This window comes from Entelurus aequoreus, linkage group LG01, assembly GCF_033978785.1.
Source record: "Entelurus aequoreus isolate RoL-2023_Sb linkage group LG01, RoL_Eaeq_v1.1, whole genome shotgun sequence".
NCBI classification, from domain to species: domain Eukaryota; kingdom Metazoa; phylum Chordata; class Actinopteri; order Syngnathiformes; family Syngnathidae; genus Entelurus; species Entelurus aequoreus.
This window is the reverse complement of record NC_084731.1, coordinates 32,270,702-32,296,392: the sequence shown is the minus strand read 5'-3', so window position 1 is coordinate 32,296,392 and position 25,691 is coordinate 32,270,702. Positions and strand designations below refer to the sequence as shown.

Below are 25,691 nucleotides of genomic sequence, written 5' to 3'. Positions count from 1 at the left end.
CACCAGTGAGTCCAGTTTTATTCCGATCGTAGAGCCGGCCCGCCTGATCAGTTTCTCCAGTCTGGAGCTATCCTTAGATGTACTGCCCCCCCCGCACTACGATGTAGAACAGAACACTGGCAACCACAGACTGGTAGTACATCCACAAGAGGTTTTTACAAATGTTGAAGGAGCGCAGACTCCTCAGGAAGTACAGCCTGCTCTGTCCTTTCCTGTACAAGTGGTCCGTGTTAACAGTCCAGTCCAGCTTGTTGTCCGCCCACACCCCGAGGTACTTGAATGAGTCCACGGTCAAACAGAGGGGTACCGTTTCCCACATGGTATACATTAAAAGTAAGGGACAGGAAGTGTGCCTCGTGTCAGGTGTCTCCCTGGTAAACAAATACAGCAGCTGCAGCCTTTGGTTCACAGGAGTCATGACTATAGCGATAGCACCGAGGTAAAGAAACCTGGCCTTCCCGGTGAAATACGTAAACTGACAAAGAAAGTTGAACGCAGTCTGCAACCATTTTTTTGTAGAGATGGAGAACGGGACAACAAGGTGGAAGTTTTAAAGTACCAGTAGAGTGGAAAAGCAAGTTGCTTCTATATTGACTTAGACTTCCTTTTATTTTCATTCAAATTTGAACTTTACAGTACAGATAAGAATTAAATTTTGTTGCATTAGCTCGTTGTCGTGCAGGATAAAATAGCAATAAGGTGCAGATATAAGTAAATAGATTACTGTACAGATAAATATATTGCACTTTTGCATATGTATCCACGTTTATGGATGTATTGTTATGGTTTACTAAGGGGAGGTGACGGCGACAGACACTAGATGACAGTGTGAACAATGATTTAATATATATATTAACTATATATATATATATATATATATATATAATAATCAAACTATACAAATAAACAATAGAGTGGAGTGTGAACTAGATCCAAAAGTGTATGTGGTGTTAGGCTATGTGTGTAGTTAGCTGAAGTGTGTGTTACCAAGTGTTGAACGAGAGATGAGGAAGTCCAGGGGAAGAGGGGAATCCGTGTCCAAGCGGGAGGTCGAGATCCAAGGGGGCAGTCCGAGAAGCAGGGGAACGACGAGGAATGACGAGACACACAGCAACGTCAAAACACGGGAACGGAGGTCTGCGGTAGGATGACACGACAATGAAACACGGAAGGGAAAACACTGAGAGAGCAAGATACATAAAGCATGAGCTGATCGCTTACTGTACAGTAGACTATATTCCGGCGCCTGATGGCTGGTTCAGCAGGCTTATGAAGGCAGCGTCCTCATTACCGACAGGTGCGCCGATTTTTAGTGAATGATTGCAGCTGGTGGCTGCTGCAGAGCGGAGACGCGCACGGCGCGTCCCTGGAAGTGTGCCGCGGCCGTGGGCGTGTCCCAAGGTGAGACAAGCAGGGCGCAAGGATGAGAGAGCGCATGTGGGCATGGCCCGCGGTGCGCTCGTCATGAGGCACAGATGAGGACGCATTGGAATGCGCCCTGGCCGTGACAGTATTCCCCCCTTATGGACAGCTTCCAGATGTCCTAGAAGTCGAACCCCCCAAAAAACAAGAACAAAAGTCAAGGGAGGTTGGAGGGGCGAACTGGTGGTGGGTCGCCGGCCCAAGTGTCCCCGAATCCACCGGGGACGAGTCTGGTGGCGGCGGCGAGTAGACCGCCGCAGCAGCCTGCGAGGTGGGCGACCAAGGAACAGCCACCTTCTTGGACGTCGGGAGGGCGGACGCGAGTGGGGCCTGAACCACAGCAGCCTACGGGAAATATATCCATGTCTTGGGCGTTGCTGTTGGTGCAGAAAGTGTCCCTGCCCTGGCCACAGAGGGCGCCGTGTGCGGGGGCCTGTTGGCTGCCCTTGCGGCCGGCCAGCCGGAGGTTGCGGTAGCGACGATGCAGGAGACAAGGGGGCTGGCGGGGCTGTGGAAAGGCCCGCCAAAGACGAGTAGGATGAAGACCTTGGAGCCAGAGTCGAGGAGAATGATGTCATCGGAGGCGTGGAAGCGGACGTCATCAGAGCCGGAGACGAGGAGGGCAGCTGAGGAGCAGGCCGAGGCGGAGAGGTCGGCGCTACCGGCCGAGGCGGAGGGGTCGGCGCTGCCGGCCGAGGCGGAGGGGTCGGCGCTGCCGGCCGAGGTGGAGACACGGGGGCCAGCCTGGGAGCTGGTGGAGACACGGGGGCTGGTTTGGTGACGGGTGCTAGCTTGGAAACTGGCTGGGTGATGGGTGCTAGCTCGGAAACTAGCTGGGTGATGGGTGCTAGCTCAGAGGCTAGCTGGGTGACGGGTGCTAGCTCGGAGGCTAGCCGGGTGACGGGTGCTAGCTGGGTGACGGGTGCTAGCTCGGAGGCTAGCTGGGTGACCGACTGTCTGGCTGGGTACTGTGGCTGGGAAAAACAGAAGACAGGTGGTATTTCTCTGGCAGGGGGTAGCCTGTCTGGGTGCACTGTGCTACCACATCAGCACAGCCACCAGTGCTAAAATGAAAAATAGATGGTTTTGGTCTGGCAGGGGGTAGCCTGGCTCGGTGCAGCTGCGCCACCCCATCAGCACATCCACCAGTACTATCCCCCCTCCCAACGCGGATGCCAGACGCTACCAGCTGACTGGGGAACAGTCACTAAGGGTGGGAGGTGGGTGGCCAGGCGACGGGTAAATTCCTCCTTCCCCGTATTGAAGTGGCTTTTTGCGATTTCCTGGATATGAGGAAGAGGAGTCCTGATGATCTTTCCCCCCTCCTCACCACTCTCTGCAGAGACTTCCAGTCTGAGGCATTGCAGGCTCCAGTCCAGACAGAGATGCAGTTGGTCAGTAGGCTGTCTATAGTGCCTCTGTAGAATGTGGTGAGAATGGGGGGAGGAAGCTGTGCTCTTTTCATCCGATGCAAAAACTGCATGCGCTGCTGAGCTCTTTTTACAAGAGCTCCGGTGTGTAGGGACCAGGTCATATTGTCAGTTATCTGCACCCCCAGGAACTTGGTGCTGCTTACGATCTCCACTGCTGTGCCGTTGACGAAGAGTGGAGTGTGGCTGGACTGGTGCTTTCTGAAGTCGACGATGATCTCCTTGGTCTTGTCGACGTTCAGGACCAGGTTATTGGTTCTGCACCAGTCAACCAGATGTTTCACCTCCTCCCTGTAGTCCATGTCGTTGTTGTCACCATACTTGCCAACCTTGAGACCTCCGAATTCGGTAGTAGGGGGCGGAGAAAAGCGGGGTTGAGGTAGACTCGGTTGTGGGTGGGGGGTTAGGGTTTGGTGGTAGCGGGGCTGTATATTGTAGCGTCCCGGAAGAGTTAGTGCTGCAAGGGGTTCTGGGTATTTGTTCTGTTGTGTTTATGTTGTGTTACGGTGCGGATGTTCTCCCGAAATGTGTTTGTCATTGTTGTTTGGTGTGGGTTCACAGTGTGGCGCTTATTTGTAACAGTGTTAAAGTTTTTTATACAGCCACCCTCAGTGTGACCTGTATGACTGTTGATCAAGTATGCCTTGCATTCACTTATGTGTGTTTTATAGCCACATACATTATGTGAGTGGGCCGGCACGCTGTTTGTATGGAGGAAAAGTGGATGTGACGAAAGGTTGTAGAGGACGCTAAAGGCAGTGCCTCTAAGGCACGCCCCTATATTGTTGTCCGTGTGGAAATCGGGAGAATGGTTTCCCCGGGGGATTTTCGGGAGGGGCACTGAAATTCGGGAGTCTCCCGGGTAAATAGGGAGGGTTGGCAAGTATGGTTGTCACGAATGAGGCCCACTATTGAAGCTATTATCATATGTATCTGATGTATGACACAGAAAGACTTACAAAGTTTGTGAGTAAATAGATACGATCAAAATAGTATCAATCTCACGGAGATTCCAGAGTTATTTTGACGGTAGAGGTAGGAAACACAGATCCCTTCCCCACTAACAACAATCATGCAGACTTTGTGGGAGCCAATAACGATTACTTTTGGAGTAATGATGGTCCAGAAACTTATATTTTTGATCCTGAAGATAAGGAGGTTGAGCTACAAGTTTTAGAAGCTATGCTAAACAGATCCATTAAGTGAAACACTGAGCATCATGTAGCAGTATTGCTAAGTGCTAAACAAGAAGTACAAACTACGAACATAATAAAACGATCGCTTACTGTACGATGCCTGCTCTCACTATGATGACGACTGATAGGATGTCCATATTTTCCCGTTTAGTTGAAAAATTAATTATAATCCACACAACAAAGGGTTGAAAAAGTTCTTGCAGACACTGTCTTCGGCTGTGTGCATGTGTCTCTGTCCCCGGGTAGAAACTGACTGTCGCAGATGAACAACTTCTAGATTCATGGCTAAATCCTCCTAATATCCAGATGAGAGGCATGATTTATAATCTGCATAAACGTCTTCTTCTTTACAGTTTTACGGCACTTTGCATCCATATATGTTGCATCGCTGCCATTTCAGTTTTATTTTATAATTACATTAAAGTCTCTCCTTGAGTCCAGTGCAGCATAAACTATAGTTAGCTCTCGGTTATCAATGCAAAAAATACTTTGTCTGCGTTAGCGCTTATAATAACAACATTACTAATGTTTGGTTAATATTCAGGTCCCAAAATGTAAATAGAGTATTGTTCGTAGGTTTTTAATGGTTATTTAGAGAGTTTTCTCGGCAAAATAGAGAGCCTCCACAGGCTCCATTGTTAGCGGACTTTTATGTATTTATTTATTTACGACTTAGAATGCATAAAAAAACAAAAACATATGTGTACATGTCTTATATACAGATTGTAAATTATAGACAGCACATCTCTTTCTACATGTCTTTCTAATGTTTGCGCATTTCCAGTATGACTGATCTGATAACATGGTCAGAGAGCAGAAGCGTTACTACAGTGACGTCAATCTCCGGAAATAGCCGAAGGTTTTCGGAGCGGAATATTCAAAATGGCTGACAGAATTTGTGGCATTTTGGGATGTTTAGTCGGTATTTTCACATACTTTGCGGGTTGTAAATGCAAATGTATGTGGTTTAATGCATACAATGCAACACAATTAAACATATAAAGTCAACTCGTTTTTCCACTCTACTGGTACTTTAAACGAGCCATAGCATCTATTGATTGATTGATTGATTGATTGAAACTTTTATTAGTAGATTGCACAGTTCAGTACATATTCCGTACAATTGACCACTAAATGGTAACACCCGAATAAGTTTTTCAACTTGTTTAAGTCAGGGTCCACGTAAAGGATGACCAACATTTCAAGTCTTCTATATATTTTTTGCTTCTGAAAATGAAACTGGCTGTCATTTCTCATAATGTCAATGAATTTTTGAGTAATCAATAAATAAACAACTGTACTTCTTCATTTCCGTCACCAGACTCGATATGTCGCCCTGTCTTGGTGTGACGTCATCTACAGACCTGGAGACCTATGTAGTAAAGCTATATAAAACTATTATTTTGATCACTTGGTTGCATGTTTCATGTCGCCCTAGTCCATGATTACTTAAAAACTGATATGGTTAAGATAAAGGGCAAAAATAAATACGAAATAATTGGCATTTCCGGTCTTCCCTGCTCTTCCATCTGCTCTTCCTGTGTTTCCTCATGCTCTTTCAGCATTTCCTCAAGCACCTTGAGGAAAACATCAGTAGAAGAGGACGTAAAATCCAATTCTGGCATCGTAACTTAATTTTCTCTTGTTTTTGAGACCCGAGTCTGTCCTTCTTTCTATGTTGGGTTCCGATTCAGTCTTTCTTCCCTCAAGGGTGCTACTGATCTTCTGTATTTTTTTCCATTCAAACTCCGACCAAAACCTTTCTTCTTCAAAGATAGAATCATTAAAATGATTGCTGCTAATCATACTTTTTTTGCCTGGTCCATCCCATTTTGCATGAGTCAATTTGAGTAAAGAGGTCCATATTTTTCTAATATTCCCATCATTTGGAAATGTATGCAGGCTGACCCCTTCTTTAGTTGCTACAATCTGCAACAAAGCATCTGGCAGACATATTTGATCATTCCTTCAAATTCTGCACAAAAGTATTGTGATTCGGGATAAAAATGCTACCAAAACACATGCTACGCAACATGAAATTACCTCCAGTCTTCTGTAGGTGACATCAGCAGGCTAATGCAGGCAAGCCCACATTTTGGAAAAGTGGGTGTTCCAAAATGTGTTAAAATCTGTAAAGCCTACAATCACTAGTGTATCTATTTTTTACTTGTAGACATCACTTTCAATGTTGTTAGCATTCGAGGGGCATGTTAATGTTGCATGTCAGCCATTAAGGAACTTTCATTTACTAGAAAATAGAAATGTATTTTCACTGTTCAAACTGTGACTATATGTTTTGTTTTTTTGTTGAATGCTCTGTTATGGTTGTACAGGGGAAGAAGACGGCACAGACAGGAGGCACGTCGTTTAACTCTATGTTTAATTATCATATATGCACAATATATAATAATCAGAAATGAAGTGTGTGAACTAATTCAAATAGGTATATGGTGTGCGACTATGTGTGTGAATTAACTATTGTGTTTTACCGGGAGTGTTGAGCGAGAGGCAAAAGTCCCGGAGGGGAAAGGCAGGCTCGAAGGTCCGTGAGACAGGCAGGTAGTCGGGGGCAATATCGGGAGGTCGAGATCTAAAATGCAGCTAGGGAACCAAAGGGAACGCGGGTAGACGAGACACACTGCTCGTGACGTGGGAACGAAGGCAGGCTACAGAGAGGCAACAAGGAGGACACGAGACAATGAGCACGACGGGGGAGAAAACACAGAGAGCAAAGAGTGCGCATAGAGCTTGACGTTTCGGCTTACTGTACTGAACAAGAAACTACGTTCTGGCCCCGGATAGCAGGTTGTGCTGGCTTAAGAAGGCAGGTCTCATCATCAGCTTCAGGTGTGTTGATTGCCGGAGATTGACTGCAGCTGCTTGCTGCAGCCGGACTGGCACGCTCCTGGAGGTGCGACCAGCGCAGTGCATAACATAAATGCGCACTGACGTGCGCCCGGACTGTGACATGCTCTTCAACAACAGTTTTACAAGTATACAGGTACCCTGGTTATTGTTCGTAATCTGTACCAAAAGGTCAGAATAAAAGGGCGAATTGTACGAAAAACTCATCCATTTCTCATAAGAAATTATGCAAATCTAATGAATCCGTTCCAGACACCCAAAAAAGACAGTTTATAATGAACGATTATAGTTTTACGTGCAGGAAACATGTGCAATACAAATAAATGACAGATTGAAATGGTTGAATTAACTTTTAACCTTACTTTAACTCAATTGAAGACTCTTGTTGCTGAAGGCCACGATGAGTGGAAAGAGAGAAGGGGACACCTTTGTACTTTGCTAAAAGTTCTTTCTTGAATTTATAAGTGTTTCTCATCTTCTTTTTCAAAGTGTAGTAACTTGCAACTTTTGTTTTCCCCATGGTGGCAGATGTACTCAATGACAAAGCCCTGTCACCAGCATGTAGGATTTTGGGCACTGGATTCTGCAGAATAGGTTGCCAAACTGATTTTTTTGAGACGCGCTATATTTTGCTATACATTAACTGAGGCGGCATACTAAAACAGTGGCAAAAATGTTCGTCAAACAAAATGCTACTGACAGTGGAACGTATATAAAAATAAATGTACCATAACCACTGCTTTACTTACTAGTTTGATACTTACAGTAAGTACCAGCAACTTTTACTGAAGTCATTTTTCTGGTATTTATTTGAACTTTTACCCAAGTATGGCTTTTGGGCATTTCATACAAGACTGGAATCCGGAACGTGTTTCTGGCATATGCGTGGGTGTGATTATACTTGTTGCAGCTCTTTTGCTCCCTTGGGAAATCACCCAACAAATAACAGCAGCCAGCTTTTTGGTGTATAAAAAGTTATTTGTGCCTTTCTCCAGTGTGTACTCTTCTGTTAAGTTTATGGGCCTGTGGGCATATGCCAGCATGCGCTCATGTGTGCACATGCACCAACCAGTTAGCAGTATGATTGGGCAATACTGCACATGTTTGTATTGTTTGTATTGATCCCATTCCATCCCATAGCATGTAAATTCCAGGTTTGCCAATATCGATACTTTTTACTTGAATATCAAGATCCTTGAATGATTTTTTTGTTGTTGATGATAATCAAAGCCCCACACAGGACAATTAAACATATACAGTCGCGGTCAAAAGTTTACATACACTTGTAAAGGACATCATGTCATGCCTCTGGTCAACCTATGTAATAACAAGTGTGTGTAAGAATTTGAAGTGCTCCCCCTCTGGCCAACATATAAGTGTGTGTAAGAAATTGAAATGCACCCCGTTTGACCAAAATTAACAAAACATTTTTTATATAGAGACATTACAGTAATAACTTGAAGTAAATAATGACGATTAAAAAACAATTACAAACAAAAAATTCAAAAATAAAATAATTAACTAAAAGCTTCCCTTTTTTATATTTACATATTATGTATATATTATTAATGTTGTAAATACAAATCTTTATATATCTAGAAAGGGTGGTCCTAAAGAGTCCCAAAAAGGAGGGATTTTTCAAATTGACTGTGTATTGGTTTTAAAAGTGCTGCCCTCTGGTCAACATATGAAATAACAAGTGTGTGTAAGAATTTGAAGTGCTCCCCTTCTGGTCAACCTATGTAATAACAAGTGTGTGTAAGAATTTGAAGTGCTCCCCCTCTGGCCAACATATAAGTGTGTGTAAGAAATTGAAATGCACCCCGTTTGACCAAAATTAACAAAACATTTTTTATATAGAGACATTACAGTAATAACGTGAAGAAAATAATGACGATTAAAAAACAATTACAAAAAAAATTCAAAAATAAAATAATTAACTAAAAGCTTGCCTTTTTTATATTTACATATTATTTACATATTATTAATGTTGTAAATACAAATCTTTATATGTCTACAAAGGGTGGTCCTAAAGAGTCCCAAAAAGGAGGGATTTTTCAAATTGACTGTGTGTTGGTTTTAAAAGTGCTGCCCCTCTGGTCAACATATGAAATAACAAGTGTGTGTAAAAAATTGAAGTGCTCCCCCTCTGGTCAACCTATGTAATAACAAGTTTTTTTTTATTTTGTATTTTTATTTTGTATTTTTATTTTTTTATCGTGCTCTGTTTGTGTTGTGTTGTGTTTGCTCGTTTTTTCTTGTGTTATCTTTTAACCTACCCATTGTACAGCACTTTGGCTACCCCTGTGGTAAATTTTAAATGTGCTTTATAAATAAAGTTAAAATGATTGGAAGTGTGTGTAAGAAATTGAAGTGCTCCCCGTTTGGCCAAAATGAACAACAACAACAACAAAATTTATATAGAGACATACAGTAATAACTTGAAGTAAATAATGTTGATTAAAAAACAATTACAAACAAAAAATTATAAAATAAAATAATTAACCAAAAGCTTTCCTTTTTTATATTTACATATTATGTATATAATATTAATGTTGTAAATACAAATCTTTATATATCTAGAAAAGGTGGTCCTAAAGAGTCCCAAAAAGGAGGGATTTTTCAAATTGACTGTGTGTTGGTTTTAAAAGTGCTGCCTCTCTGGTCAACATATGAAATAACAAGTGTGTGTAAAAATTTTAAGTGCTCCCCCTCTGGTCAACCTATGTAATAACAAGTGTGTGTAAGAATTTGAAGTGCTCCCCCTCTGGCCAACATACAAGTTTGTGTAAGAAATTGAAATGCACCCCGTTTGGCCAAAATTAACAAAACATTTTTTATATAGAGACATTACAGTAATAACTTGAAGTAAGTAATGATGATTAAAAAACAATTACAAACAAAAAATTATAAAATGAAATAATTAACCAAAAGCTTTCCTTTTTTATATTTACATATTATGTATATATTATTAATGTTGTAAATACAAATCTTTATATATCTACAAAGGGTGGTCCTAAAGAGTCCCAAAAAGGAGGGATTTTTCAAATTGACTGTGTGTTGGTTTTAAAAGTGCTGTCTCTCTGGTCAACATATGAAATAACAAGTGTGTGTAAAAATTTTAAGTGCTCCCCCTTCTGGTCAACCTATGTAATGACAAGTTTTTTTTAATGTTTTTAATTTTTATTTTGTATTTTTATTTTTTTATCGTGCTCTGTTTGTGTTGTGAAGTGAAGTGAATTATATTTATATAGCGCTTTTCTCTAGTGACTCAAAGCGCTTTACATAGTGAAAACCCAATATCTAAGTTACATTTAAACCAGTGTGGGTGGCACTGGGAGCAGGTGGGTAAAGTGTCTTGCCCAAGGACACAACGGCAGTGACTAGGATGGCGGAAGCGGGGATCGAACCTGCAACCCTCAGGTTGATGGCACGGCCACTCTACCAACCGAGCTATACCGCCCGTGTTGTGTTGTGTTTGCTCGTTTTTTCTTGTGTTATCTTTCAACCTGCCCATTGTACAGCACTTTGGCTACCCCTGTGGTAAATTTTAAATGTGCTTTATAAATAAAGTTGATTTGATTTGATTTGATTTTAAGTGTGTGTAAGAATTTGAAGTGCTCCCCCTCTGGCCAACATACAAGTGTGTGTAAGAAATTGAAATGCAACCCGTTTGGCCAAAATTAACAAAAATAAATAAAAACATTTTTATATAGAGACATACAGTAATAACTTGAAGTAAATAATGACGATTAAAAAACAATTACAAACAAAAAAATTCAAAAATAAAATAATAAACTAAAAGCTTGCCTTTTGTATATTTACATATTATGTATATATTATCAATGTTGTAAATACAAATCTTTATATATCTAGAAAGGGTGGTCCTAAAGAGGGAGGAATTTTTCGAAGGTCTCAAGAAGGTAACAAATACAAGAGTGTGTGTGTGTGCAGCTTCACATGACATCAATCAGAGAAAGGTTGGATGGTGATATCATTACCAGCAGCCTGTTGCTGATTAAAAGCTGCCGTCTCAATCCCCCGCCTCCGCCCCTCCTGCTCATTCTTCTGCCTTTCTTTTCTTCGACCTCCTCTCCACACTCTGCTGCTTCCTTGTCCTCTGCACACCCGCCCCACCTCCTCCAACCCTTTAACTCCAGAGTCGCACCATTCCGTGGTTTCTCCGCCGCTGGCTGCCAGAAAGGGGGCCCATTTCTAGCTCTGCAGAAAGTTAAAAGCGCCAACCCCCCCCTTTATACCTCGTCAGATTTCCTCCTGCATTTCTTTGTTCTCTCTTCTTTGTTGTTCCTCATTATGCTACGGTCGAGCCCTCCTAATAGCTGAGACGTGTGCACACGTGTCATAACATGATGCTTGTGGCGGTTTTTTGTTTGTTGTTTTTTCACTATCAGCACAGCCGGGAGAAACACATTGTCCCGCTCCTGGCATATTTCACTGACGCTGAAACACAAACAGTAGTAACCTTACACCTCCACCTTAGAAGTGGAGTGGAAATCCAGTGCCGGAGTTGAAATGTTTAACTTCAACTTCTTTACTTTATATGGGGTGTTATAGTATAAGAACCATATTTTCGTACCATAGGGCGCACCGGGCTGTAAGGCGCATTAGAGGGGTCATATCATGATTTTGGTAACACTTTAGTGTGGGGAACATATTCACCATTAATTAGTTGCTTATTAAAGTAACAAAGACTTAGTTTAGAGTTATTTGGACACTAGGGGAACATATAAGGGTTAGGTTTGGGGTTAGGGTTAGGGTTGGGGTTAGGGTTACTAATAAGCAATAAGGGTTAGGGTTAGTTAACTCTTAGTTAATGGCTTACTGGTTGTATAATAAGGGCATGCAGAATAAGACATTAATAAGTACTTAATAATGACTACTTAAGAGCCAATATGTTACTAATTTGCATGTTAATAAGCAACTAATTAATGGTGAATATGTTCCCCATACTAAAGTGTTACCATGATTTTTTCCCCCCTACATCGAAAACACTTCCTTGTGGTCTACTACAGTGTTTTTCAACCTTTTTTGAGCCAAGGCGCCTTTTTTTCCACTGAAAAAATCCAGAGGCACACCACCAGCAGAAATCATTAAAAAATGAAACTCAATTGATAGTAAAAAGTCCTTGTCGCAATTGTTGGATGTGAGTTTAAACCATAACCAACCATGCACACTATAGCTCTTGTCTCAAAGTAAGTGTACTGTCACGACCTGTCACATCACGCTGTGACTTATTTTGAGTTTTTTGCTGTTTTCCCGTGCGTATAGTTTTAGTTCTTGTCTTGCGCTCCTATTTTGGTGGCTTTTTGTCTTTTTTTGGTATTTTCCTGTAGCAGTTTCATGTCTTCCTTAAGCGTTATTCCACTCATCTGCTTTGTTTTAGCAATCAAGACTGTTTAAGTTGTTGCTATCCTTCTTTGTGGGGACATTGTTGATTGTCATGTCATGTTTGGATGTACTTTGTGGACGCCGTCTGCTCCAGACGCTGTAAGTCTTTGCTGTCTTCCAACATTCTGTTTTTGTTTATTTTGTAGCCAGTTCAGTTTTAGTTTCGTTCTGAATAGCCTTCCCATTTTCTTAGGAGCGCTCACCTTTTGTTTATTTTTGGTTTAAGCATTAAATACCGTTTCACCTGCACCTGCACCTGCTCTGCATATTGTGATCAGGACAAACCATCGTCGTCTCACACGACGTGTTCCTGACATCTATAAAGCAATTAGCTACCGGCTGCCACCTACTGATATGGAAGAGTATTACATGGTTACGCTGCCGAGCTCTAGACAGCACCGACACTCAACAACCGCACATTATTCCCAGACTATAGTTACTGGTTTGCAAAAAAATATTATTAACCCAAATAGGTGAAATTACATAATCTCCCACGGCACACCAGACTGTATGTCACAGTGGTTGAAAAACACTGGTCTACATAACATGTAATGGTGGTTCTTTGGTCAAAATGTTGCATGGATTATGTTTTACAGACCATCTTTAAGCCGCTTTCTGACCGTCTCTTCAGGTTAGGCGGTCTGATTTACACGGCTCCACTTCGACAGCGTCTTCTACTCGTCATCTTTATTGTACCGGTAGTTTTTAGCGCTTCCATAGCGAGTCTACTGACATATATACATTAGAACTGTATGCTACTTTGTATTAGAAATGGCAACAGTGGAGGATGCCCCACAACAAGAAGATAGAGGTTAGGGATCTTATTGACTACGGCATTGGCGCGGACTTCAATGACAAACGCGTGCAAATTTTCGGGACTTATACAGATCCCAATACACATTGGCAGGTACCAATAGGTAAGAAAAGTTGTTTATGCATCATAGATTGAAACAAAATGCCAGATAATGTCTCCTAATAGATGCCATTTTGGGGTCCTTAACACACACCATAATAATTAGCGATGTCCGATAATGGCTTTTTTGCCGATATCCGATATTCCGATATTGTCCAACTCTTTATTACCAATTCCGATATCAACCGATACCGATATATACAGTCGTGGAATTAACACATTATTATGCCTAATTTTGTTGTGACGCCCCGCTGGATGCATTAAACAATGTAACAAGGTTTTCCAAAATAAATCAACTCAAGTTATGGAAAAAAACGCAAACATGGCACTGCCATATTTATTATTGAAGTCACAAAGTGCATTCTTTTTTTAAAGATGCCTCAAAACAGCAGCTTGGAATTTGGGACATGCTCTCCCTGAGAGAGCATGAGGAGGTTGAGGGGGGCGGGTTTCAGGTGGAAGGGGGGGGGGGGGGGGTTAGTGGATAGCGGGGGGTGTATATTGTAGTGTCCTGGAAGAGTTAGTGCTGCAAGGGGTTCTGGGTATTTGTTCTGTTGTGTTTATGATGTGTTACGGTGCGGATGTTCTCCCGAAATATGTTTGTCATTCTTGTTTGATGTGGGTTCACAGTGTGGTGCATATTTGTAACAGTGTTAAAGTTGTTTATACAGCGGTTGACCAAGTATGTATTTACTTGTGTGTGTGAAAAGCCGTAGATATTATGTGATTGGGCTGGCACGCAAAGGCAGTGCCTTTAAGGTTTATTGGCGCTCTGTGCTTCTCCCTACGTCCGTAGCAGCGTTTTAAAAAGTCAGAAATGTTACTCTTTAAAACCGATACCGAAAATGTTGAAACCGATACAGATAATTTCCGATATTACATTTTAAAGCATTTATCGGCCGATAATATCGGCAGTCCGATATTATCGGACAACTCTAATAATAATACTTGTATGTTGAAGCACAGTACGCATGACTATGGTAGCCATAATGCTCCAACAACCCGTCAAGCTGTGCAGCTTCGTAGCTTACCAAAGTCGTACTAAAACATTTTGACAGATTTTTAAGTGCCATGTGTTATTTTCTATATCATTCTCAATGAAACATCAACGTTTTGGTGTTGCTTGCTAGAGTCATTTGTTGAGCAGGCATCAGTCTGCAATCCACATGTACAGTATGTATCTCTAATGTAAAGAGAATTAGGGCTGCAGCTGTTTTATTTTAGTAATCGTGTAGGGATAATAGCAGATTAAATGCAATTTTTTTTTATTTAAAAACTTGGTCAAAATATTTCAGTTCACTTTTTGAGCAATGCAACCTGTGATTCTGTGATAATGATAATCGTGATCATTTTGGTCCTGATAACCGCGATAATAAATGTTCCTATCATTACATCCTTATAATCGATTAACTGATTAGTTTGTTCCATTAACACTGATTGATAAATTTTTATTAGTCACACTCATTACCCGATTAATCGAAGCAGCAGAATATAAATCAAAGCTTTTTTCTAATCGAATTAATCGACTAATCGTTGCAGCTCTGATGGGCAATGTTGGTGAAGCGTCTTGTCCGACGACACAACAGCAATGACTGGGATGGAGGAAGTAGGATTCAAACTGGGAAAACTTCAGTTACTGGACAACCTGCTCTACCTCCTGAGCCACAGGTAAATGGATTATACTTGTATAGCGCTTTTCTACCTTCAAGGTACTCAAAGCACTTTGACACTATTTTCACATTCACCCATTCACACACACATTCACACACTGACGGCGGTAGCTGCCATGCAAGTCCCTAACCACGACCCATCAGGAGCGAGGGCAAAGTGTCTTGCTCAAGGACACAACGGACGAGACTAGCCTGGCGGAAGCTGGGGATCAAACCAGGAACCCTCAAGTTTCTGGCTGGGCCCCTCTACCATCCCCAAGACATCACAAATCATTTACTGACAGACACAAATACACACATGGTTACACACCTTTGGGGGTATCAGTATCAGCTCTTGGACCATTGTGCCATGCCTTGACTTAAAGACTGAGGCCCGCCAGAGTGTGAGAGTCCAGGGGGGCCCAGTGCCACACAGGACTTGATTGAGACTAAATAGTGCTGACTGGGAAGAAACGACATCCACTTCTTCTGATACTTTAAGACAGGGGTCGGCAACCCAAAATGTTCAAAGAACCATATTGGACCGAAAATACAAATAAAAACAAATCTGTCGGGAGCTGCAAAAAATTAAAGGCCTTATAGAAGTCCTAGAGTGAAGGCAACACATGATATAAGTGTCTATATTAGCTACCGTATTTTCCGCAACATAAACCGCACCTAAAAACCACAATTTTTCTCAAAAGCTGACAGTGCGGCTAATAACCCGGTGCGCCTTATATATGGATTACTATTAATATTTATTTTCATAAAGTTTAGGTCTCGCAACTACGGTAAACATCCGCCATCTTTTTTCCCCGTAGAAGAGGAAGCGCTTCTTCTTCTACGGTAAGCAACCGCCCCCATAGAAGAGGAAGCGCTTCTTCTTCTACTGTAAGCAACCGCCAAGGTGAGCACCCGCCCCCGTAGAAGAAGAAGCGCGCGGATATTACGTTTCATTTCATTTGTGTGTTTCTGTAAAGACCACAAAATGTCTCCTACTAAGAGACACACGTACAAGGTTCCACTGACTTTTGATATTCATGTGAACCGCACTGTGGATACAACGGGAACATGTACGATGAATATTCGCACCACAGGGAATGAGAAGTCATCCTTCACCGTGGTTTCTAGCTTGCCATGCTAACGGCCAGAAACTTCCACCCACGGTGATATTCAAAAGGAAGACCTTGCCAAAAGAGAACTTTCCAGCCGGCGTCCTCATAAAAGCTAACTCGAAGGGGTGGATGGATGAAGAAAAGATGAGCGGAGAGACCGGGTGACTTTTTTCACGCAGCTCCGTCCCTGTTGATTTATGACTGCATGCACGTCCACATCATCGATGGTGTCAAAAAACAAGTGAAGCACACCGAAGAAGAATAATTTGAGGGATTTGTGGATGAGTAATAACTTCAGAAAGTGAGCTTTAAATGTTTATTGTGTGTTGTGTGACACTAACGTATGAGCAACGTTGAGTTATTGATGTTGCTATTGCTCTGCACTATTTTGAGTGTTACTATTTTTGTGATTGCACATTTGCACATTACATTTTGGGAGTGAACAGAGTTGTTAGAACACTGGTTTGTAATATATTATTAAAGTTTGACTGACCCATCTGACTGTTTTTTTGACATTCCCTTTAGCGTAGCGTAGGTGCGGCTAATAACACGGGGCGGCTAATAGGTAAACAAAGTTTTGAAATATGCCATTCATTGAAGGTGCGGCTTACAACACGGGGCGCCTTATGGTGCGGAAAATACAGTATATTAGACTGCAAGCTCTTATCTGTGAGGTGGGTGCGGTATTTGGATTTGATGTTGTTCATGTTAAAGAATATCTGCTTGCACAGGTTTTTGTAAAGTTTGCAACAGCAACCTGACTGGCACCACGCCGTGCTGAAAGAAACGCGTGTCGCAGGCTGACGCAAATCTTCGTTGACAGAAATGTGGAAATGTATTTATTCTACACATTTTTACAACATTGGCAAACATTAGTAAAACGGAGGCTTTGCAGAGGGTGACACAACTCTTGAAAATGACTGCCTTAAATGGCCAAAGGTATGGATCTGTGTGTCCAAGTTTAAGGAAACGGCAGGCTGTCTTCTTCTAATGGATTTACTACAATCTTTGCAAGCTCAGTAAAGTTTGCTGTGGTCTGGAACAACATGATACACAAACAACTATCAGAAATGCAGCCAATATTACATACAGATAATGTGTTATGAGACTTGCAAATATAAATTAAATACACAGAGGGCATAAGTAAAGGAAATTAAATGAGCTCAAATATACCTACAAATTAAGCATAATGATGCTAGCATAAATAGCATGTTAGCATCGATTAGCTTGCAGTCATGCACTGAACAAATATGATAAGCACTCCACACAAAGTGATAACAAGTCAAAAATGCTTGTCAACACAAGTCAATAATATCAACTAAGCTCACCTTTGCGCATTCACACACAGCATTACAGTAAATGTTTGGTTGTAAAAATGAGATGGAGTGGCATAAAACACGTTTTTCTGTGGCACCGTCGGAGAAAGTGATACATGTAAACCGTGCCCACTTTTTCAGCATTGATTGATTGATTGATTGAGACTTTTATTAGTAGGTTGCACAGTGAAGTACATATTCCGTACAATTGACCACTAAATGGTAACACCCGAATAAGTTTTTCAACTTGTTTAAGTCGGGGTCCACTTAAATTGATTCATGATACAGATATATACTATAATATATACTATCATCATAATACAGTCATCACACAAGATAATCAAATTGAATTATTTACATTATTTACAATCAGGGGTGTGGAGGGGGGGGTGGGTAGGATATGGACATCAAGTAGTGGACATAGAGAGAGAGAGAGAGAGAGAGAGAGAGAGAGAGAGAGAGAGAGAGAGAGAGAGAGAGAGAGATCAGAAGGCATAAGAAAAAGTATCTGCATTTGATTGTTTACATTTGATAATTAGCAATCCGGGGAGGGTGTTAGTTTAGGGTTGTAGCTGCCTGGAGGGGAACTTTTATTGCGGTTTTGAAGGAGGATAGAGATGCCCTTTCTTTTATACCTGTTGGGAGCGCATTCCACATTGTTGTGGCATAGAAAGAGAATGAGTTAAGACCTTTGTTAGTTCGGAATCTGGGTTTAACATGGTTAGTGGAGCTCCCCCTGGTGTTGTGGTTATGGCGGTCATTTACGTTAAGGAAGTAGTTTGACATGTACTTCGGTATCAGGGACGTGTAGCGGATTTTATAGACTAGGCTTAGTGCAAGTTGTTTAACTCTGTCCTCCACCCTGAGCCAGCCCACTTTAGAGAAGTGGGTAGGAGTGAGGTGGGATCTGGGGTGGAGGTATAGAAGTAACCTGACTAGCCCTGTTCTGAGATGTTTGGAGTTTAGATTTGAGGGTTTTGGAGGTGCTAGGGTACCAGGAGGTGCATGCGTAATCGAAAAAGAGGTTGAACGAGAGTTCCCGCCAGAATCCTCAAGGTGCTTTTGTTGACCAGAGAGGAGATTCTGTAGAGAAATCTCGTTCGTTGGTTAACCTTTTTGATTACCTTGGTTGCCATTTTATCACAGGAAAGGTTAGCCTCTAGAATGGAACCTAGGTAGGTGACCTCATCTTTCCTGGTGATAACAATGTCACCCACTTTTATGGTGAAGTCATTGACTTTCTTAAGGTTGATGTGGGACCCAAACAGGATGGATTCTGTTTTACCCAAGTGTATGGATAGGCGTGCTACTTATCAAATGACCAAGTCGATGTGATATATATATATATATATATATATATATATATATATATATATATATATATATATATATATATATAACTAGTCTTAACTTTAAAGAAATACACTCTATACACTGCTAATGTGGTAAATGACTATTCTAGCTGTAAATGTCTGGTTTTTGGTGCAATATCTACATAGGTGTATAGAGGCCCATTTCCAGCAACTATCACTCCAGTGTTCTAATGGTACAATGTGTTTGCTCATTGGCTCAGAAGGCTAATTGATGATTAGAAAACCCTTGTGCAATCATGTTCACACATCAGTTTAGCTTGTTACAGAAGCTACAAAACTGACCTTCCTTTGAGCAGATTGAGTTTCTGGAGCATCATATTTGTGGGGTCAATTAAACGCTCAAAATGGCCAGAAAAAGAGAACTTTCATCTGAAACTCGACAGTCTATTGTTGTTCTTAGAAATGAAGGCTCAAACACTAAATTGTTTGGGTGACCCCAAACTTTTGAACGGTAGTGTATATATATATAATAGATGTTTTTGGTCACATGTTTAAGGTGTTTAATAAAAATACAAACATGTATAACACATTAACACATATAGATTCCCTTCTTTCATGAAAACAAGAATATATGTGGGTTTACTACCTCATTCTGATGGCTTGCATTGATTGGAATCAGACTGGATTCACGGTAGTTGCTGATAAGCTCCACAACTTCGTATTTACATTGTGGAGGGAAAAAAGTCCTACTCTCTTTTCAACACCACATGAAAGTGGTTGTTTTTATCTTTTTATCTGTCCAGTTTCCATACTCGTTTTTATACCCTTTACAAGAAATACATTGGAGTTGAAAGCTTGTATGCGCTAGTTTCCTGAGACTTTTATTTTGTTGGCGCGGGCAGGATAAAGCAGCACTTTTATTGTGAAAACAGGACCTGTGCGGTCGGTTGTAGTCATAGATGAAGAGGACAAGACCATAATTGGAAATCAGCATAATTCATAGTTTAATAGCAATTTAATGGACACGCTTCTGCTCAAAACGTTGTTTATTATTCAGGTTGTCGACACTTTACCAAAAAAAAGTCTTTGCTCAAGCAGAACTTATAGCCAGGGATAGTTTATAGGAGTGTTATAAAATGTTTATTAGTTGTTTAGCTAGTACATTCAAAAGTTTATCAATCGGACAGCGATGATAACACTCTGTTTCATAACATCATAAATACAAGGAAAACGTGTTTCACAGTATGTTCAGGTTTAGTACTTCTCCATCGAACCCGCAAAACAGGATTCATTTAGCATTTTCGGCCCTTGAAAGCAAACTAAGCTGTGAAAATGCAACACCGAATTTCAAGCGGTTTCATGAATTTTAAGCACCAGTGGGAATCCTGCTTTGTACTTGAATTTCAATGAAATATGCATACAAATGCCAATCCAAGGAGACTTGCATATGACAACAAAGCATAGGATCTTGTGTGACTGATCGACGTGGTGTCACAGAGGCAGTACATTGCAAATGCACAGTAGAAATGATGACACTAAATTGTACATGCAATAAATCAAGAAGCCTGTTTCCATACATGTTGATAGAGGATTTCATGACACTGACAAAAAGGTCGTATACATGTACAGTGGGGAGAATGTGTGTGTGCGATCCCCGGCTGATTTTTTACAGAGATATGAACGGTCCAGAATTTTAATGGTAAATTTATTGCACTACAGATAGAGAAGAATCCAAAAAAATTACATGATATAGGTTAATTGGCATGAAGTAAGTGTTTGAATCCAAAGAAAAACTTAGTACTTGGTGGAGAAAACTCTTGTTGTTGGTCAAAAGATTTGCAAACATCTCAGGAGAGATTTTGGTCAACGAAACTAAAACAAAATGTTTCCACCTTAAAGGCCTACTGAAATGAGATTTTCTTATTTAAACGGGGAAAACAGGTCCATTCTATGTGTCATACTTGATCATTTCGCGATATTGCCATATTTTTGCTGAAAGGATTTAGTAGACAACATTGACGATAAAGTTCGCAACTTTTGGTAGCTGATAAAAAAGCCTTGCCTGTACCGAAAGTAGCGTGACGTCACAGGTTGTGGAGCTCCTCACATCTGCACATTGTTTACAATCATAGCCACAAGCAGCGAGAGCGATTCGAACCGAGAAAGCGACGATTTCCCCATTAATTTGAGCGAGGATGAAAGATTGGTGGATGAGGAAAGTGAGAGTGAAGGATTAGAGGGCAGTGGAAGCGATTCAGATAGGGAAGATGCTGTGAGAGGCGGGTGGGACCTGATATTCAGCTGGGAATGACTAAAACAGTAAATAAACACAAGACATATATATATATATACTCTATTAGCCACAACACAACCACGCTTATATTTAATATGCCACAAATTAATCCCGCATAACAAACACCTCCCCCCTCCCGTCCATATAACCCGCCAATACAAATCAAACACCCGCACAACACACTCAATCCCACAGCCGAAAGTACCGTTCACCTCCGCTGATTGTAAGATACATCCTCAGATGCACTGGGACACATCCTCAGTGATGTGCCTGAGATCACCGGGGGTTTCGGGTCTTTCAACATCATACCCCCTCCCTCAGGTGACCCAGCCAGGGTTGATCAGACCCCAGCTTGTGTCCCAGTAGCATTGGCCCACAGTTCGCTCCTCCTGATCCAAAGCCATCTAGAGGCTCTCTCTGCTGCCTCCATGGTGGTCTTGATGGCCTTCCTTTTCCTATCACCTGTGATGCCAAGTAGTGTGAACACCTTGCACAGTGAGCGGCCAGCAAAGCCTCTACACCCTACTTCGATGGGCTCACAGCATGCCCTCCAGCCTCCTCTGCGGCATTGCTCGACTAGCTCCTGGTACTTTGACCACTTCCGCTCGTTTGCCTCCTCAATGCGATCCTCCCAAGGAACTGTCAGCTCTATCAGTAGCACCTGCCGTGAAGATACTGATGTAAGCAAGATGTCTGGCCTCAACGAAGTTGTTGTAACATAGTCTGGAAACTTGAGCTGCTTGCCCAAGTCCACTCGAAGATCCCAGTCCAATGCTGAGGTGAGGAGCCCGGCTGCTGGTTTGGGCTGTGACTGTGGCTGCTCTCCAGCCCTGACAAAGGCAATTCTCCTATTGCCAAGTTGTTGTTTGCTGCTGTTGTTTTTGGCCACGGCTTTAGCTATGGCTTCAGTAACGGTCTTCAGCACTTGGTCGTTCCGCCAGCGGTAGCGGGCCTCCCCCAGAGCTTCAGAGCAGCTGCTTAGGATGTGCTCCAGCGAGCCTTTCCTGGAGCACAGCACACAGGTTGGAGAGTCAATCATGCCCCAGAGATGGAGATTGGCTGGGCTGGGTAGGACGTCGTAGACAGCTTGAACCATGAACTTAATGCGCTGGGGTTCAGCCAGCCTGACCTCAGACCAGGTCACCCTCCTCTCCAGTGCACCCTCCCACCTTGTCCATGCTCCCTGCTGCTGCATACCCACCATCCTGCTGGTTCGTTCCTCCTCAACCTCTGCACGCACCTCCTTCAGGACTAGCTGGCGTTTGTCTTTACCACGTGCCTTCTCATAGTGAGGTTGGGGGAAGGCTCCCAGCCCAGCACGGCCTGTTGCCACCGTGCCCACCAGGGCCCTATGTCTCAGCTGAGACTCAGCAACCTCCAGGCTTTCCTGAGCCCTCCACTTCCTGCCAGTTCGCACCACGATGCCTGCTGATGCCACTTTAGAGTCCTTGGAGTCACGATAAAGCAAAGCCTCTCGAATGCGAGAGACCCTGAACTCCTCATCCAGGCTACTGAAGGGGAGCTGGAGCTTGTTGGTCTTCCCATACAGTGCTGTGCTGCCCAGGCTGCGTGGAAAGCCCATCCATCGGCAGAGGTAGCTGCTGATCTTCCTCTCCAGAATCTCCACTGTTGACAGAGGAACCTCATACAACAACAGAGGCCAGAGTATCCGGGGTAAGACGCCATGCTGGTAAATCCACGCCTTAAACCGGCCAGGTAAGCCAGACTTGTCTACAGCTGATAACCACGTCTCCAGCTCCTTGATGGTTGTTTGGATTGCTGCAGTATCCCTGAGACTACAGTCGAAAACCTTGCCCAGGCTCTTGACCGGTTTCTCTGTGATAGATGGGATTGCTGTGCCATCCACGAAGAAGCGGAACTTATCTGCCAGTTTTCCCTTCTTCAGAACCATCGACCTGGATTTGGTTGGTTTAAAGCTCATTCTTGCCCAGGAGATGAGCTTTTCCAGGCCCTGGAGTATCCATCTAGCGCCAGGCACTGATGTAGTTGTGACAGTGAGATCATCCATAAAGGCTCTGATGGGGGGCTGTCGAGTTCCAGACTTTGACAGAGGGCCTCTGCATTCCGTTTCAGCTGCCTTGACTACCATGTTCATGGCTAGGGCAAAGAGGCAGACTGAGATTGTACACCCAGTTATAATGCCTTTTTCAAGCCTGTGCCAATCTGATGTTATGCTCCCGGAAGTGACCCTGAGCCTGAAGTTCCCGTAGTAATTCAGGATGAGGTCTTTGATCTTCTTGGGTACATGGTGTCGGTCCAGGGTAGTCTCCACGAGCTTGTGGGGTATGGAGCCGTACGCATTGGCAAGGTCAAGCCAAAGCACAGCAAGGTCTCCCTTTCCCTCCCGCGCCTCCCTGATCAGCCAGGAAACCACACCGGTATGTTCCAGGCATCCTGACACACCTGGGATTCCACCTTTCTGGACCGAGGTGTCGATGTAGGCATTCTTGAGGAGGAAGTCAGTCAACCTTCTGGAAAGGATGCTGAAGAAGATCTTTCCCTCAACGCTAAGGAGCGAGATGGTCCTGAACTGCTCCAGCTTGGTGGAATTTTCCTCTTTAGGTATCCAAACACCCTCAGCCTGCCTCCACTGGTCTGCAACAGTTCCTCTGCGCCAAATCACTCGCAGGATCCTCCAAAGGATTCTAAGGAGTTCCGGGCATCGCTTGTACACCTTGTAGGGTACTCCACTGGGTCCTGGAGCTGAACTGGCTCTGGCTGAAGTAACAACCTCCTGGATTTCCTTCCAGGTGGGCTCGCTGGTGATGAATTTGACAGTAGGAGATGGTATGTCCAATAAGGCACTGAAGGGCCCTAGCTCTTTCTCTTTTTCAGGGTCGCTCAGGTTGTTTTTCAAGAAGTTGTTAACTTCTTCTTTGGAGCAAACTAGACGCCCACTGCGCTTCTGCCCCAACAGCTGTTTGATAAATCCAAATGGATTAGCTATGAATGCAGTTCGCTTCCTGGCTCTCTCTCTCCTGCGCCTTCTGTGCCATTCAGCTCTACGTAGGGTCGTCAGTTTCTTCCTGATGATGTTCAGGAGTTCAGCCAATGGCGCCTTCTCCTCCTCAGATGCTGCCTTGTACTGCCTTGCCAGGGACCGGAGCTCCTGCCGCAGTTGATGGATCTGTTTTGCCCTTCGGTTCATGGTGTAGTTGGAACTGATGGGCTTGTCCTCTTCCACACCGAACCTCTCTGCTCCATAAGAAACAATGATGGTGGTCATGGTCTGAAGCCGTCTGTCGACATCCCCTTTGGCTATTGATTCGATGATTCTGGCTGTGTGCTTGTCGAATTGGTGCCACATTTTGTGTTGGCTTGCAGGAGGCCACTTGATATGAGACTGCTTAATTACTTTGCTGGAAGCTGGAGGGTTTATCACATGGAGGTTCTGGGCTCTGTGGGGTGTCTCCCGGCCGGGCTCCTCTGTCGTCTCACCAGGACTCGGTCCTGTGCGCTGTGTGTCACTCTCCTGCACCAAGCATTTCATTCGACCCTGATGGATTTTTAGGCCACGCTCGTTCTTGAGGCTCTTGCCACAGATGCATCTTATGGTTGTCATTGTCGTTAAGCCGTTTGCTGAAGTCGTCAACGTTGGATCCGTCCTGTTGGGGAACTCATCCTCCCCCCCTCTTGGGTTCCCCTGGGGGTATTTCTCAGTAGGTCGTTCTGTAGCTTAGTTGGGTTTCTTCCTCACGGAAGATGCAGATTGGGATGCTACCCCTTGCTGCCCCGGTCGCCGTCTTTCCGAGCTGTCAATTGTCTCTCCAATCGTCACCAGTCTACTCCTGGTTGCCTCCCAGCCTGTTCCTGGGTGTCACTGGCTATGCCAGTCCGAAATGATTGTAAGATACATCCTCAGATGCACTGGGACACATCCTCAGTGATGTGCCTGAGATCACCGGGGGTTTCGGGTCTTTCAACATCATACCCCCTCCCTCAGGTGACCCAGCCAGGGTTGATCAGACCCCAGCTTGTGTCCCAGTAGCATTGGCCCACAGTTCGCTCCTCCTGATCCAAAGCCATCTAGAGGCTCTCTCTGCTGCCTCCATGGTGGTCTTGATGGCCTTCCTTTTCCTATCACCTGTGATGCCAAGTAGTGTGAACACCTTGCACAGTGAGCGGCCAGCAAAGCCTCTACACCCCACTTCGATGGGCTCACAGCGTGCCCTCCAGCCTCCTCTGCGGCATTGTTCGACTAGCTCCTGGTACTTTGACCGCTTCCGCTCGTTTGCCTCCTCAATGCGATCCTCCCAAGGAACTGTCAGCTCTATCAGTAGCACCTGCCGTGAAGATACTGATGTAAGCAAGATGTCTGGCCTCAACGAAGTTGTTGTAACATAGTCTGGAAACTTGAGCTGCTTGCCCAAGTCCACTCGAAGATCCCAGTCCAATGCTGAGGTGAGGAGCCCGGCTGCTGGTTTGGGCTGTGACTGTGGCTGCTCTCCAGCCCTGACAAAGGCAATTCTCCTATTGCCAAGTTGTTGTTTGCTGCTGTTGTTTTTGGCCACGGCTTTAGCTATGGCTTCAGTAACGGTCTTCAGCACTTGGTCGTTCCGCCAGCGGTAGCGGGCCTCCCCCAGAGCTTTAGAGCAGCTGCTTAGGATGTGCTCCAGCGAGCCTGTCCTGGAGCACAGCACACAGGTTGGAGAGTCAATCATGCCCCAGAGATGGAGATTGGCTTGGCTGGGCTGGGTAGGACATCGTAGACAGCTTGAACCATGAACTTAATGCGCTGGTGTTCAGCCA

The 25,691-nt window shown here is 43.5% G+C and overlaps 1 protein-coding gene across 1 annotated transcript; it reads right to left on the bottom strand.

The window, feature by feature from the left end:
- Positions 1–1,767: 1,767 nt before the first annotated feature.
- LOC133646872 (uncharacterized) lies at positions 1,768–24,168 on the bottom strand. The gene is made up of 2 exons (XM_062043138.1): positions 21,274–24,168; positions 1,768–1,968 (listed from the first exon to the last, which is right to left on the bottom strand). Exons 1-2 carry the CDS (start codon positions 24,166–24,168, stop codon positions 1,768–1,770), a joined length of 3,096 nt encoding a protein of 1,031 aa, XP_061899122.1.
- Between the last annotated feature and the right edge of the window lie 1,523 nt (positions 24,169–25,691).